The 12404-nt window shown below is 37.5% G+C and overlaps 2 protein-coding genes across 4 annotated transcripts; one reads left to right on the top strand and one right to left on the bottom strand.

Moving 5' to 3' along the window:
• Positions 1 to 8807: 8807 nt before the first annotated feature.
• Positions 8808 to 9451, top strand: LOC126726961 (uncharacterized). Its single transcript, XM_050432391.1, has one exon. The coding sequence runs from the start codon at positions 8945 to 8947 to the stop codon at positions 9248 to 9250; it is 306 nt and encodes a 101-aa protein (XP_050288348.1). The 5' UTR covers positions 8808 to 8944; the 3' UTR covers positions 9251 to 9451.
• Positions 9452 to 9719: 268 nt separating this feature from the next.
• Positions 9720 to 11066, bottom strand: LOC126726960 (BAG family molecular chaperone regulator 5, mitochondrial). 3 transcript variants are annotated; one of them, XM_050432390.1, is made up of 2 exons: positions 10315 to 11066; positions 9720 to 9942 (listed from the first exon to the last, which is right to left on the bottom strand). In XM_050432390.1, exon 1 carries the CDS (start codon positions 10956 to 10958, stop codon positions 10329 to 10331), a length of 630 nt encoding a protein of 209 aa, XP_050288347.1. In that variant the 5' UTR covers positions 10959 to 11066; the 3' UTR covers positions 9720 to 9942; positions 10315 to 10328. The 3 variants fall into 3 exon arrangements, with proteins under 3 accessions (XP_050288347.1, XP_050288346.1, XP_050288345.1); XM_050432389.1 differs by lacking the exon at positions 9720 to 9942 and adding an exon at positions 9974 to 10209; XM_050432388.1 differs by lacking the exon at positions 9720 to 9942 and adding an exon at positions 9974 to 10212 and having other exon boundaries at positions 10315 to 11065.
• Positions 11067 to 12404: the final 1338 nt, after the last annotated feature.

Raw genomic sequence — 12404 nt, forward strand, 5'->3', positions numbered from 1 at the left:
AAGGGCAGTCCCTAAAAGCATGTAAAATAGATTCATCTTCCCTTCTACAAATGGGACACACCACATCTTCCGTCACACTTCTCCTAGCAAGGCATTCCTTCACCCCAATGCTATTGTGAGCGCATTGCTATATGAAGGTTTTAAGGCGTGGCAAAGTTGGGGCTTTCCATAGCCATCTTGCTGTAAAAAGAGAGATTGTATCAGCCCCCATTGCAACTTTGTAAGCACTCTTAAGCTCAAAACAACCCTTCGGGTTCTCAGCCTAAGCAAGTTTATCACCGCCTCTACTAGTAAGGGAGAATGGTGTAGCTTAGAGCTTCTCCTTAATGTATGTAGGAAAAACAAAAGGCATATGACTCCAGTCCAAACCCGAATCCCCCAAAATATCTTTAATTCCCCAATTGGCTACATCTCGAGGCAAGGGCCCCTAAATGAGTTGCCTAAGAGGGCCTTCCTTTAACCATTTACCATACCAAAAGCTTAAGTTACTATTCCTCCCTACCATCCAGAAACTCCCTTTTGTAAAAACTTCTCTTCCTTTTTTAATTACAGCCCAAACCCCTGAGCAAGGCAACTTATCTGCATTTACCAAATTCACCCTTCTGTTATTGCAGTATTTTGATCTTAAAGCTTGAGACCAAGGAGCATCATTCTCAGTATAAAGTCTCCAATTGAGTTTGGCTTGCATGGCTATATTTCTCCCCGTGCTGTTTGTAGGCCTAGACCCCCTTCTTCCTTTGTCTTTGTAACCTTCTGCCATTCGACCTAATGAATCTTTCTTGCTAATTCTGAAGTGCCCCACAGAAAATTATGGTTAACTCTGTCTATACCATCCAGAATTTTCTCCAGTAATAGAGTACACTACATGACATATGATGGTATGGCCGCTGTGGAAGCTTGAATGAGAACATTCCGCCCAGCCAAAGATAGTAAATTGGCCTTCCACCCTGCAAGTTTCTGCTTCACCTTATCCAATATGAAGTTGTAATCATGGGAAGAGGCTCCCAGCACCCTCATAGGAATTTCCAAATACTTCCCAATGTTTGGAGTGGATGTAAAACCAAGGACATCACTCAACAACTCTCTAGTGTCCCTATCAACATTAGGAGAGAAAAATACATTAGACTTTGCTTCACTCACCGATTGACTTGACAAGCTGCAAAACATATCCAAGACATCTTTTATTGCTAAGCAATTATTGAGGTCCGCTTTGGCAAAGAAAACAAGGTCATCCGCAAAGAGCAAGTAAGAGAAAGTCGGACCACTTTGAGAGACTTTAACTGGCTTTACTGCATTTCTCCTCAATGAGTTAACCAAGGAAATCCATGCAAAGAATGAATAGGTACAAGAATAGAGGGTCCCCTTGCCTTATCCCTCTAGAAGGATAAATCAGATCAAGCGCTTCACCATTTACCATAATCGAAGTAGAGACCATCGAAACACAGCTCATGATAACCTCAATAAGATCCAAGGGGAGGTTAACTCTGAAAAGAATATCTCTAATGAAACTCCATTCAAGCTTATCATAAGCATTTTCTAAGTCAATTTTTAACACGATATAACCCACCTTTTCTCTCTTATTGCTGATGGAATGGATAACTTCTTGGGCTATGATTGCATTGTTAATATCCCTTTTTCCCGGAACAAAACCAATTTGGAGGGGAGAAATGAGCTTATCTAAGAAAGGTCTTAGTCTAGCCACTATGATCTTTGTAACAATCTTATAGACTGTATTGCATAGACTTATCGGTCTATAATTTCCTAAAGTCTCTGGGCTTTGAATCTTTGGTATAAGAGTGATGTGAGTCCTATTCAAGTATTCAGGAACTCTTCTCTCTGCAAAGACCCTTTTCACTTCATCACTTACTGAACTTCCCACTATCAACCAAAATCTATGGAAGAAACCTGCATGCAACCCATCTGGACCTGGAGCTTTGAAAGCTTTCAAAGACCACAAGGCAGCTCTTATCTCATCCTCCGTTGCAATCCCACTTATACTAGTCCTCTCCTCATCCGAAAGTTTGGCCTACCATCGGGAGGCCGACGGAGCTACCCTAGGAACACTAAGGAAGGAGGATGTGAAAATATCCCTAAACCCATCCCTAATGTGCTCCTTTACTCCATTATCCTCATAAATCCATTCCCCCACTGCATTTTTAATAGCCAAAATCTAGTTTCTTTTCCTTCTTACCATAGTAGAGATATGGTAGAAGGTAGACTTTCTATCCCCTTGTATCATCCAGTTTACTCGAGACTTAAGAGCCCAAAGTTCCTCTTCCTGACTTAGAATCGTGTCAAGCTCTTTCACCAAATCTTTCTCAAGGTTTAGGAGGAATTTGAAGGTTTAGAAGCTACTACCCGCTGAATAACATTCAATCTTGCCATAATATTCTTCTTTTTAACAAAAATATTACCAAAATGATTTCTATTCCACTCGGTGGCATTTTTTGAAAAGAAATCAATTGCCTCTCCAAGATTATAAGGCTGTCTCCAAGCCTGAGATACAATGTTTGGAAAGGTGGGATCCATCAACCAACAGGTTTGGAACTTGAAAGGTCTTACTCTCCCTCTATTAGTTCTTGGAAGCATGTCAAGCATGACAGGGTAATGGTCTGAATGGCACCTTGTGAAATGAATAACTCTAGCATCTGGGTAAAGCAAACACCAACTAGGATTAACGAAAAATCTTTTAATTCTTTCTTGAATAAGAGCATGGACCTCCCTTTTATTTGTCCAAGTGAATCTCGAACCAGTAAACCCAATGTCAATCATGTTGCAATTATCTAGGCACTCCTTGAACAGTAAGGAGCTACTAACCCCAACAACCCTACCCCTAAACTTATCCTCAGTTGACAGAGTTTCATTAAAATCACCTGTTATGACCCATGGCAACTCATGGAGCTCTGCAACTTTATTTAGATTATTCCATAAGATGCGCCTTTTGGCACTCCTAGGATTAGCATAGATTGTAGAAATTAACCAACTAGAATTAGAATTCCATACCTTAACTACAGCGTGTATCTCCTACTCGGTGTTAGACAATAGGTTCACCTCCACCCTGTCTGAATTCCAGAGCATCCAGAGACCGCTAGCATACGCGATAGTGTCCATGTGAATCCCACCATCAAAAGGAAGACGATCAGAAATCTCCCTAGCCCTCTCACCACCAACTTTTGTTTCCATTAGAATTAAAATAGTCGGATTATGGTTCTGATTCAATTCTCTAACATGCCATCGGAAAGTGGGCTTCAAAGCCCCCTTACAATTCCATATAATGACATCCATGAGGTAAATGTGTTGAGGGGGTGGGACACTTATCAACAAGAGGTAACAACATGACCTCCTCCCTCAAGATCCATACACTCTGCTTCAACATCTCCATGATCTGCCCCTCCCCTGAAAACCACATTAGGATCCGTTGAAACACTTCCATCCTTCTTTCTGGCAGTCTCTCCAAAGGCTTCACTACACTGTAAGGCCATCGGCACCTCCATCAAACATGTCCACCACTAGTCCATCGCCTCTAACCAAGTTGGATCCGAGAGAACCCGAGCGCCCACCCTTACACTCTTCTCCGCCACAAATCCCTCTAAACTTAAACCCCACCTTTGGCTAAGGCGTGACTGATGGATAAAGCTCTCTTCTCTGTTTTGACTTGCCATCACTCTCAATTTGATGCCGATTTTCCTGAGGAAGATGATTTATGTGCTGTACTGGAGAGGAAAGAACTTGGCAACTACCAGTTGTGCTTTGAAAAGTTTCTTTATGAACCCTAGCTGGTGCAATGGCTTTCTTGCCTTTGATCGAAGCTCTATGGTCTAGCTTACTCGAAAAAACCTCTGCCTCAGTTCACTCCTTATCGTTGCCCACTTCATGATTCTTTAGGCTTTTAACCAATGAAGCTTAGGCCTAGGAATTTTCACTACTACCTGCGTTTAAACCAACATTTGCCATATGGGCTTCAGTGGTGGGCTTTTAAGATGTAAGTTTCCTCTTAGACTCCCTGCTGGCCCATCACTGAACTTAAAATTCCCTATAGCATTGTTGAACCTTGCTTCAGTAACATTCTTTCTCAGCTCTTGCTTTAAACGACCATTATCCATCCCATTGTGGGACCTTCCACTACCCTGAAATTTTGTACCATTCTTCCTGCGTGATACAATAATCCACGGTCCGTATGTACCTAACTGTACCTCCTCATGCACATTCTCGTGCATGATCTTGTTGAGCTCCACCTCAGGCCCCACGTTGTCAGGAACACACTCATCGCATGGTTGTCCATCTGAAATCCCATCCTCCTTCATTTCAAGCACCCTTGGTGATGGCTCAGATCGGATTGTATACAGACAATTTTCTTTACGGTGGCCGATTCTACCGCAAGAAAAACACAACCTCTATAATCCTTCGTAACAGATAGGTTGTTTGAATTTCCCAATTAAAACTGTAGTAGCTAGCGGCTTATCCACATCAACTTGTACACATATCCTCGCATATCTACCTCTTGTTTCCATAGCAGTGTGTGAATCTACTCGCAATACATTACCGATGGATTTTCCAATATACAGGAGGGCCTTAGGATTATAGTATTCAATTGGTAGCTATTTTAGCCATATCCAAACAGCGATTGAAGTGACGTTTGCCGATGCCGAGCAAAAGTCTAGCTCCCAAGGTCTAATGGAGAGGAAGTGTTCTCCAATGAACCAAGGACCTTTTTTGAGAATGGTTTCATAATCATCTTTCAGAGAGAAGCGGGTGAGATAGAACCCATGCTCCAAGTCAACACAATCCAACCTCCCAACCGGTTTCCATAAGGAAAGGAGCCTGTTATGGAGGAAGTTGAGCCCCATCGATTTGCCATACACCTTTACTATAAGAGCTTTTGACCATAGCGTTCAAATACGCTTCTTAAAATCCCTTGAGAACTTGATAGCTACAAGCCCTTCACGCAGGTTATCTACTTCTTCATCTAAGTTTGCCTCATCTTCCATGAGCTCACCAAAGCAAAAAGCCTACGTGAACACACCAAGAATTTCACCTACAAGTTTACCTCTGAATGTGGCCGATCCATTCCATGGCCCCTGACCATGGTTTGGTGATGACGGGCCCGACCCTGACCCCGGTTTTTCCCTAAATCCTACGTGCTTCACGTCTTTTACTTTTTTGTTACTACAAGCTAGCTCTTCTTGTTCTTCTCGCGAGAGGGACAGGGAAGGGGAGCTCATTTGTCTATTATGTTACTAGAGTTACTCTTTACTTTGGATATTGTTTTTTATGTGAGCTCATTTGTCTATTATGTTCTTAGTCTTTCAATATTTGATTTTGTTTTTTATTTGATTTGATATTGTTTTAATAATCACCGTCGTTAGTTCTTACTATTGATGTCACTCTTATGATGCGCATAACTATTATAATGTTTGAGAAATAAGTTCCAATTATTTACCTTTCATTAAAAATGGGGAAAATATAAAATTTTAAGATTAATATAATCTATATATATAATTAAAGTAAAAGTTAAGAAAAAATTCAATTAGATTTTAATTTGAATTCTAATTGTTGTCTAATGTTATGTCATATGTCCTATCTAAGTTTTGTTTTTGTTTTTGTTTTTTTGTTTTTTTGGTTCTAGGTGAGTTATATATATATATATATATATATATATATATATAAAAGTAAACTCATGTGTAAATACAAAAAATAATAATAATAATAATAATAAAAAGAGTAAAACTCATGTATATATCTATGATTAAAAAATTGTGCAACTTTTACAGTAAATATAATTTGAACTGATATATTTATGTAATTGTAATACTTGTTTAAAATAAGAACCTATTGTAATATTGTTTGCATAAATTGGAAAATATTTCATTACTATTCCAGTTTAAGAATATAATTATTCTTTTTATATTCTTGATTATGTATTAAATTGTTTTTGTTGGAAATTTGTATAAAAAAAATTCTAAGAATGCATCACATGGTATAACCGTAGGCTACTAAAATGTGAAACAAAATAAAATGACAAACTTTAAGCTCAGTGGACTAAAATGACAATTCACCAAACCTATAGTATTTTTTTTTTTTTTTTTTTTTTTTTTTTTTGCATATGTGTGAGGGGGAGAGAGAGAGAGAGAGATCAATGAAATCTAAATCCTTTGCATGTATTCAAAAAAAAAAAAAAATCTTTGTATAAATTTTTTAAAAGCTTATATGAACAGTAACTTATCCCTCGTATATTGTTAAAAGCTTATTTGAACATTGCATATTTTACTATATAACTTTTTAAATTGATATTACAATGAAAATGATTGGTGGATTTCTAAATTAATTTTTTTTTTAATAATTGGTAACATATCAATTTATAAAAGTTATATAGTAAAATTTATAGTGTCCCTGACATCACTCTATTATTAGATAGTTTTTCGGATAAGTCAACATCTTCTGTTTTTTACTCATTATTACTTACTAGCTTGTAACCCCATGCATATGCATGGATATACTTAAAAGATATATATTAAGATACATAATATAATTCTTACATATATAATTTAAATATTACTGGTAGTCATTTTTTTTTTTAATTCTTTAAAAAGTCTTGTAAGAATATTATTATTAAGTAGAAAATGTAAACCCTTTGGTTTTTATATGTAATAACTCACTTAGATGGATATTTATGATGTGGTCCCACATTTAACTCCAAAATTAAGAAATAAAACTCTCTTTAAAAATAAATAATTTATGACACATGACGCAAAATTGAACTTCAATTGTAAAATTTAGTTGGATTTTATCTAAACTTTGACTAGACGGAGACTTAACGCTAGTTTCATTGTTAACTTAGTGAACAAGTGTTTTAATTTTAAGAGGGGTACCTAATGTACTGTACATAATGTATTGTATTTAAGTTTTGCCCATATATATATATATATATATATATATATATATATATATATATATATATATTCCTAGCTACTGCAGCTGCAATTGTAGTAGTAGTTATCATTAGCATGTAACATAGATAAGTAATTTGTAACTATGTAAACTTCAACGAATTTCACCTGATCTCCTATTGAGTTTATCTCACCTAGAATTGTTGTACATGTTTGGAGATCGTGTGACTTGGGAACCTGTAGAAGACCACAAAGGGGGAGCAAACTCAAGCCTTGCCGAACTAATGTCTTTTTCCCACCATTTGATGGCTTTAAAAATTAAGATACCAAATATTGAGATATTGCCTAAAGGGCTCGCTCTTTAGAAGTAAAATGATAAAATTTCAGATATTTGCAAGTAACACAGGTAATATTGTGGACTCGGAGAGTCGAATACTTCTTTAATTGATAGAGAAATTTGAAATTTTAGATTTGAAATGAATAAAAGATTTAAAATACATTTTGTATGAGTTATACAAAGAGAATTTTCAATACTTAAAGGTTGTGAGAGTTTTCGGTGCCACATCGCATCAGACTCCTTGTGTTGCCTTCCCTATCCTCAAGTCATTGGAATTGTCAGAGATTTGTGTAATTTAAAAGGGATATATTCTCATTAAGATCCTTTAGCAATACAAAGCATCAGCTTGCTTGTTTTGTGATTGGTTGTTTTATTAAAGTTTTGTGCTTGCACATCTTTGTCAGACTGTAAGAATTGTGCCAATTGCTCTATAGGTTTGTTCAATTGACGAAGTTATTGCTATTTGAAATGGTATCATTGACATCAATTGAAATTTCCATAGCCTCTACTGCTCTTGCACAACTATGTTGAGGAGCTTATGCTTACCAATAACGCAAGGCAGCTCTTCTACCCCCAAAAATCTTCCGTTGTTGGGCTTACGAGTTACGAAGTTCCCTTTGAAATGTTAGAAGTGTTTTTTTTTTTTTTTTTTGGCTGAGAATGTTAAAGTGTATATTAATTTATTAAGTTTTTATAAATGTATATTAACATTTTCCGTGCATCACAAAGTTGGCAACTAGTAGACCTTAAATGGAATTGTTTTTCTTGGTAAATTTTACTCACAACCAAGGAACTTGAACCCTTGCCTCACTCACCACCCCATACTGACCATTTGACCGAAAGAGCATGCAGCTTAAAAAATTGGATTATGGTTTAGTTATTACAGTTTTTGGCACCAGGGTAATTATGAGGGAGTGCTAAGGTTATTCCATTTTGGCCCTTGAAAGATTTTCATGTATTGTTTGCAGTCAAAATGTGTTTTTTCCATTAAAGAAAGGCAGTGGCTATAGCTGAATAAGTATACATCAGTAGAGAGAGAGAGAGAGAGAGAGATAAATGATGAGGATAAGGATTGAGATCAAGTACAATACTTAGAAATTAGAGAGCGAAAGAGATATACATGATAAGGATTGAGATCAGGTGTAATACCTAAAGTATTACACTTAATGCAATTGTAATCGATAGCTAAAATTAAAAACTGTTTTTTCAACTTTCTTTCTCAACCGTTAAATTAAATATTAAAAGGAAGTAAAGAAATTAAAGTTAAAAAGTTAAAAATAAAAATTAAAAAAAAAAAAATTGTGAGAAAAAGTGAGTTAATTGCATCAGGCACAGTACTTAGCCCTAGTTACTGCGCCTGATTTCAATCCACACGAAGAGATTGTGCAAACCAAGACATTGACAGTCATTTAATGACAACTTAATGAGGTGGGGTGATTCAATGGTAGCTGAGATCTAGAAGGCTAGAACAATCAACTTAATTGCAAAGTTGACAAATTTCTCTCACATTCAATGACCCTTAGTTGGATTTTCACTGTATGGTAGTAAGATCAGAGTATGGTGATGCTATTAAACATTGCATGATGTCTATTACGTGTATGTCTCAAAGAGGGTCTATAGACTATTTTAATAAAAAGAGAAATGTGAGAGAGAGAGAGAGAGATTTATAAATTAAGGAGCTATGAAGAGCAAGGCAAAAGAAATATTATAGTTTGAAGAGATGGAGTTGAAGCAGCAGCACTCTCAGCTAGCTTTTGTGTCAATGGTGTTGTTGATGATATGGTTGGTGATTTCGCCTGTGGTGGCTTGTCCAACATACGGCAGAGATTGCAAAAGCTGCATTAGAAACGAGTTGAAGTTCAGTTGCCCACCATGTGCTCCTATTCTGCGCTGCATGGCACGATGCTTGTGGGGCGGTAACTCAAGGTCCGATTGTGTAAAGAGGTGTGATTGCAACACTGGGTACCCAACTCTGTCTGATTGCAAGAGTTGCATGTTAAAGTGCAAGTGCAGCTGTATGGGTTAGATGAGTTTCAACTTTCAATCGAAGTGTTTGTGATTTCACTAGTCTCTACTTTAGATGTATGACCATCCTATGGTCCTATATGTTGAAAAGATCTTTTTCATAGTAGCATTTCAATTTCAATGTTTCCTCTTAGAGAGAGAGAGAGAGAGAGTACTGTAGAAGCTTCTTGCATTATAGTCTAATGATAAATAGATGCAATTATCCTAGCATCTGAACAAGCTAACACAATCTTCTTATGTTTATTTTAGAATATTTTTCAGCCCAAGGATCTTTTCCATCTTGTTTGTAATGGAGATGGTCTACATTTTCCCTCCAAGAAAACAATAAGAGGACAATCAATCCAAAAGAAGACTTTAGTATCTCATAAATTTAAAACTGAATAGTGTGAGGAAAGCAGCCAAGTGTGAGGAAAACACAATTAAAGTAATAAGGCGGTAAGACCAGCCAAGTAATATCCAGGAGCTTAAAGTAGTAACAATGAAAATAGATTTCAATAACCGATTAAAGCTTAAAGTACTTACAGGAAGTAATAGTAGTTTCATTCAACAATTATCAAAGCTCCTATTAAAGAAACAAAAACAATATTTATCAAAGCTGCAACATCCATGTTTTTAGGTGGTGATGTCTAAACTCTATCCCCAGCAATCTTACATGACAATTGACATCCACAGATGGGAGTGAGGGATACAGTCCTTGCATAAAAATAATTAAAAAAAATAAAAATTACGTGACATCACATATATACACCCTTGTATAAAAATAAATAAAAAAATTTAACAGTAAAAATTGAATTCTCTTATCTCGCTGAAACTGAAATGGAGAAAGAATTCTTTCTCCATGTCTAGGATGCACGGACACGGTTACAGATACGATATAATACTACAACACAAGCAATTTTTGATTATACATTCATCATGAGTGAGAGTGGATGTGTGTACATACTTTTGTGCATCTGGATCCTTCTACAAACGAAATCAGAGAACGAAAATTAGATTAGACTTACACAATCAAACTATTAAACTATACATACATTATATATATATATAGGGGTGTAAAGTCTGTACCGGAGCACAGAAGATCAGGGCCCACTGAGAAATCTCTGCAAGCAACGAAACCCCAAATGCTCAGCACAAAACCTCTCCATCTCATCACCTCCTCTTTCTCTACAAACCTCTTCCTCCATCTTCGCAACGACGTCGTCCCAGCTCCTCACAAACCCGTATTCGTAACAGTCGTCGTCGTAAACCGTCTTTGCCTCCGAAACAGCGTCGAGTATTTCCTGCAACGCCACGATCCGACGGCTCACCTTCCTCCTCGCCTCCCTCACCGTCGGATTAAATCCGGGCACCGAGTCCAGCTTCAGTAGCAGACCCATCAGGGCCTCGTTCATCCTCAGCTTCTCCCGCTCGTTGCTGCGGATTGCATCCACCGTTTCCTGCCGTTGGATTAAGCGCTGGAGGTGATCGGCTTCGGAGCTGACGGCTGAGATCTTTTTGTACAGGGTGCGGATCGCGTGGGCCCGGTATGCGGACTGGATCTTAGTGGCGGAGTTGGATTGAGATCGTGATTGGGCTGTTTTGGGAGAGAACTGGATGGGAATTTCAGTGGAGTTGGGTTTGGGTGGAGGGGTAGAGCGGTCATTATGGAAAGTGTATGTGACTGTGGTGGAAGAGGAAGAGTAGAAGCTAGCTCTGCGAGAGGTTTTCATTTGAGAGAGAAAAAAAGAGTGTGACAGTGTGAGTAAGAAAAAAATGTGTGTTTTGGGTTTAGGAGTTTAGCTTATTTTATTTTGGCTTTAATTTGCTTCTCTTTTTTTTAGAGCTTTAAACTTGTGGGGTCTGCCATTCATGCTGTCGATATCATCAGGCCAATACCAATTAATTACCTCTTATTCAACTCTAAAAAACTAGAAGCTACTTGGTAACTGTAGGGATGTTTCTTGAATGGTCTTGGCGCCATTAAATGAGCATGCGTGGTGTGACTTGTGAGGCATTTGAGCAGTTTTTTAGTGTGACAACCGTCCGTTTCGATAGGGGACCCAACGTCTCATTTTTGGAATGATTGGACCAGCCTTTGGGACAGGCCGGGCCCACCCTTCGTCGGCCTAAAAGGTTAAAATCCCGTTACGATGTTTTGGATTATTAAGCATTATTGAGGCCTATCACACAATATGGCAGCATTTGAAATCTCAAATGGGTTTCAAATTCGTTTCCCTACTCACCTGCTCCTTTAATGGGAAAGCTAAAAAAAAGCAAAATTGCACTTCTAAAATCTCCTAACTAAATCAAATTGGTGTCTGGGAGTTTAATTTTTTTTTTTTTTTAGTTTTTGTGAGGATAAAGCAAAGAAGGGTGCTTGGAATTGGATGGATGCTTTGATTTTTACCAATTTAGAGCATATATAGTAAAGATGCTAAAATCACTCAAAAGTTATTTTAGCATCTCAACCACACAAAAAACTCCTACAACAAAGTTACTATAGTTAAAAAAATTTGCTATATTTTACCTTCATATTGTAGCACAAAGGTAAACATAAAAATCACTTTTTTATTCCCTCCCAACAGCTCTTTTATCCTCAAGTTTGTTTTGTCTTCTCTCTTCTCTCTCCTCCCTCACTTCTCTATTTCCTGTTCTCTCTTCTCTCTCTTTCCCGTGCCTTGTGGTTGTGCTCTGGTGGTTTCGTGGTTGTGCTCCGGTGGTTTGGTGGGTTTCATATGGGTTTGATTTTGTGGGTTTGATTTGGTGATGTGGGTTTCATGTGTGATATGATTTGGTGATTTGGTAATCTAATTTGGGGGTTTCATGTGTGATGTGGGTCTAATTTGGTGGGTTTCATGTGGGTCTGATTTTGTTTTGTCTCAGTGGCTTGATTTGGTGGGTCTTGTCAACGAAGGGTTCGAACTCAACAAGGCAACGAGGCTTGATTTGGGTTTTTGGTATTTTGTAGAGAATATTTTTGATGGGTATTGATAATCAAATGTGATAATCGAATGGGTATTGATGGGTATTGATAATCGAATGCGTAGGTGGTTGTGGCTGGTGGAGCAGTGGTGGGGGTTTTGATTTGTAAAGGTTGTAGGTGTTGGTGATGGTTGTTTTGGGTTGATTGTGTTGGTTGTTTTACTTAATTGAATATATTATTTTATTTTGTTGTT

This window comes from Quercus robur, chromosome 5 (assembly GCF_932294415.1).
Source record: "Quercus robur chromosome 5, dhQueRobu3.1, whole genome shotgun sequence".
In the NCBI taxonomy this organism is placed as follows: domain Eukaryota; kingdom Viridiplantae; phylum Streptophyta; class Magnoliopsida; order Fagales; family Fagaceae; genus Quercus; species Quercus robur.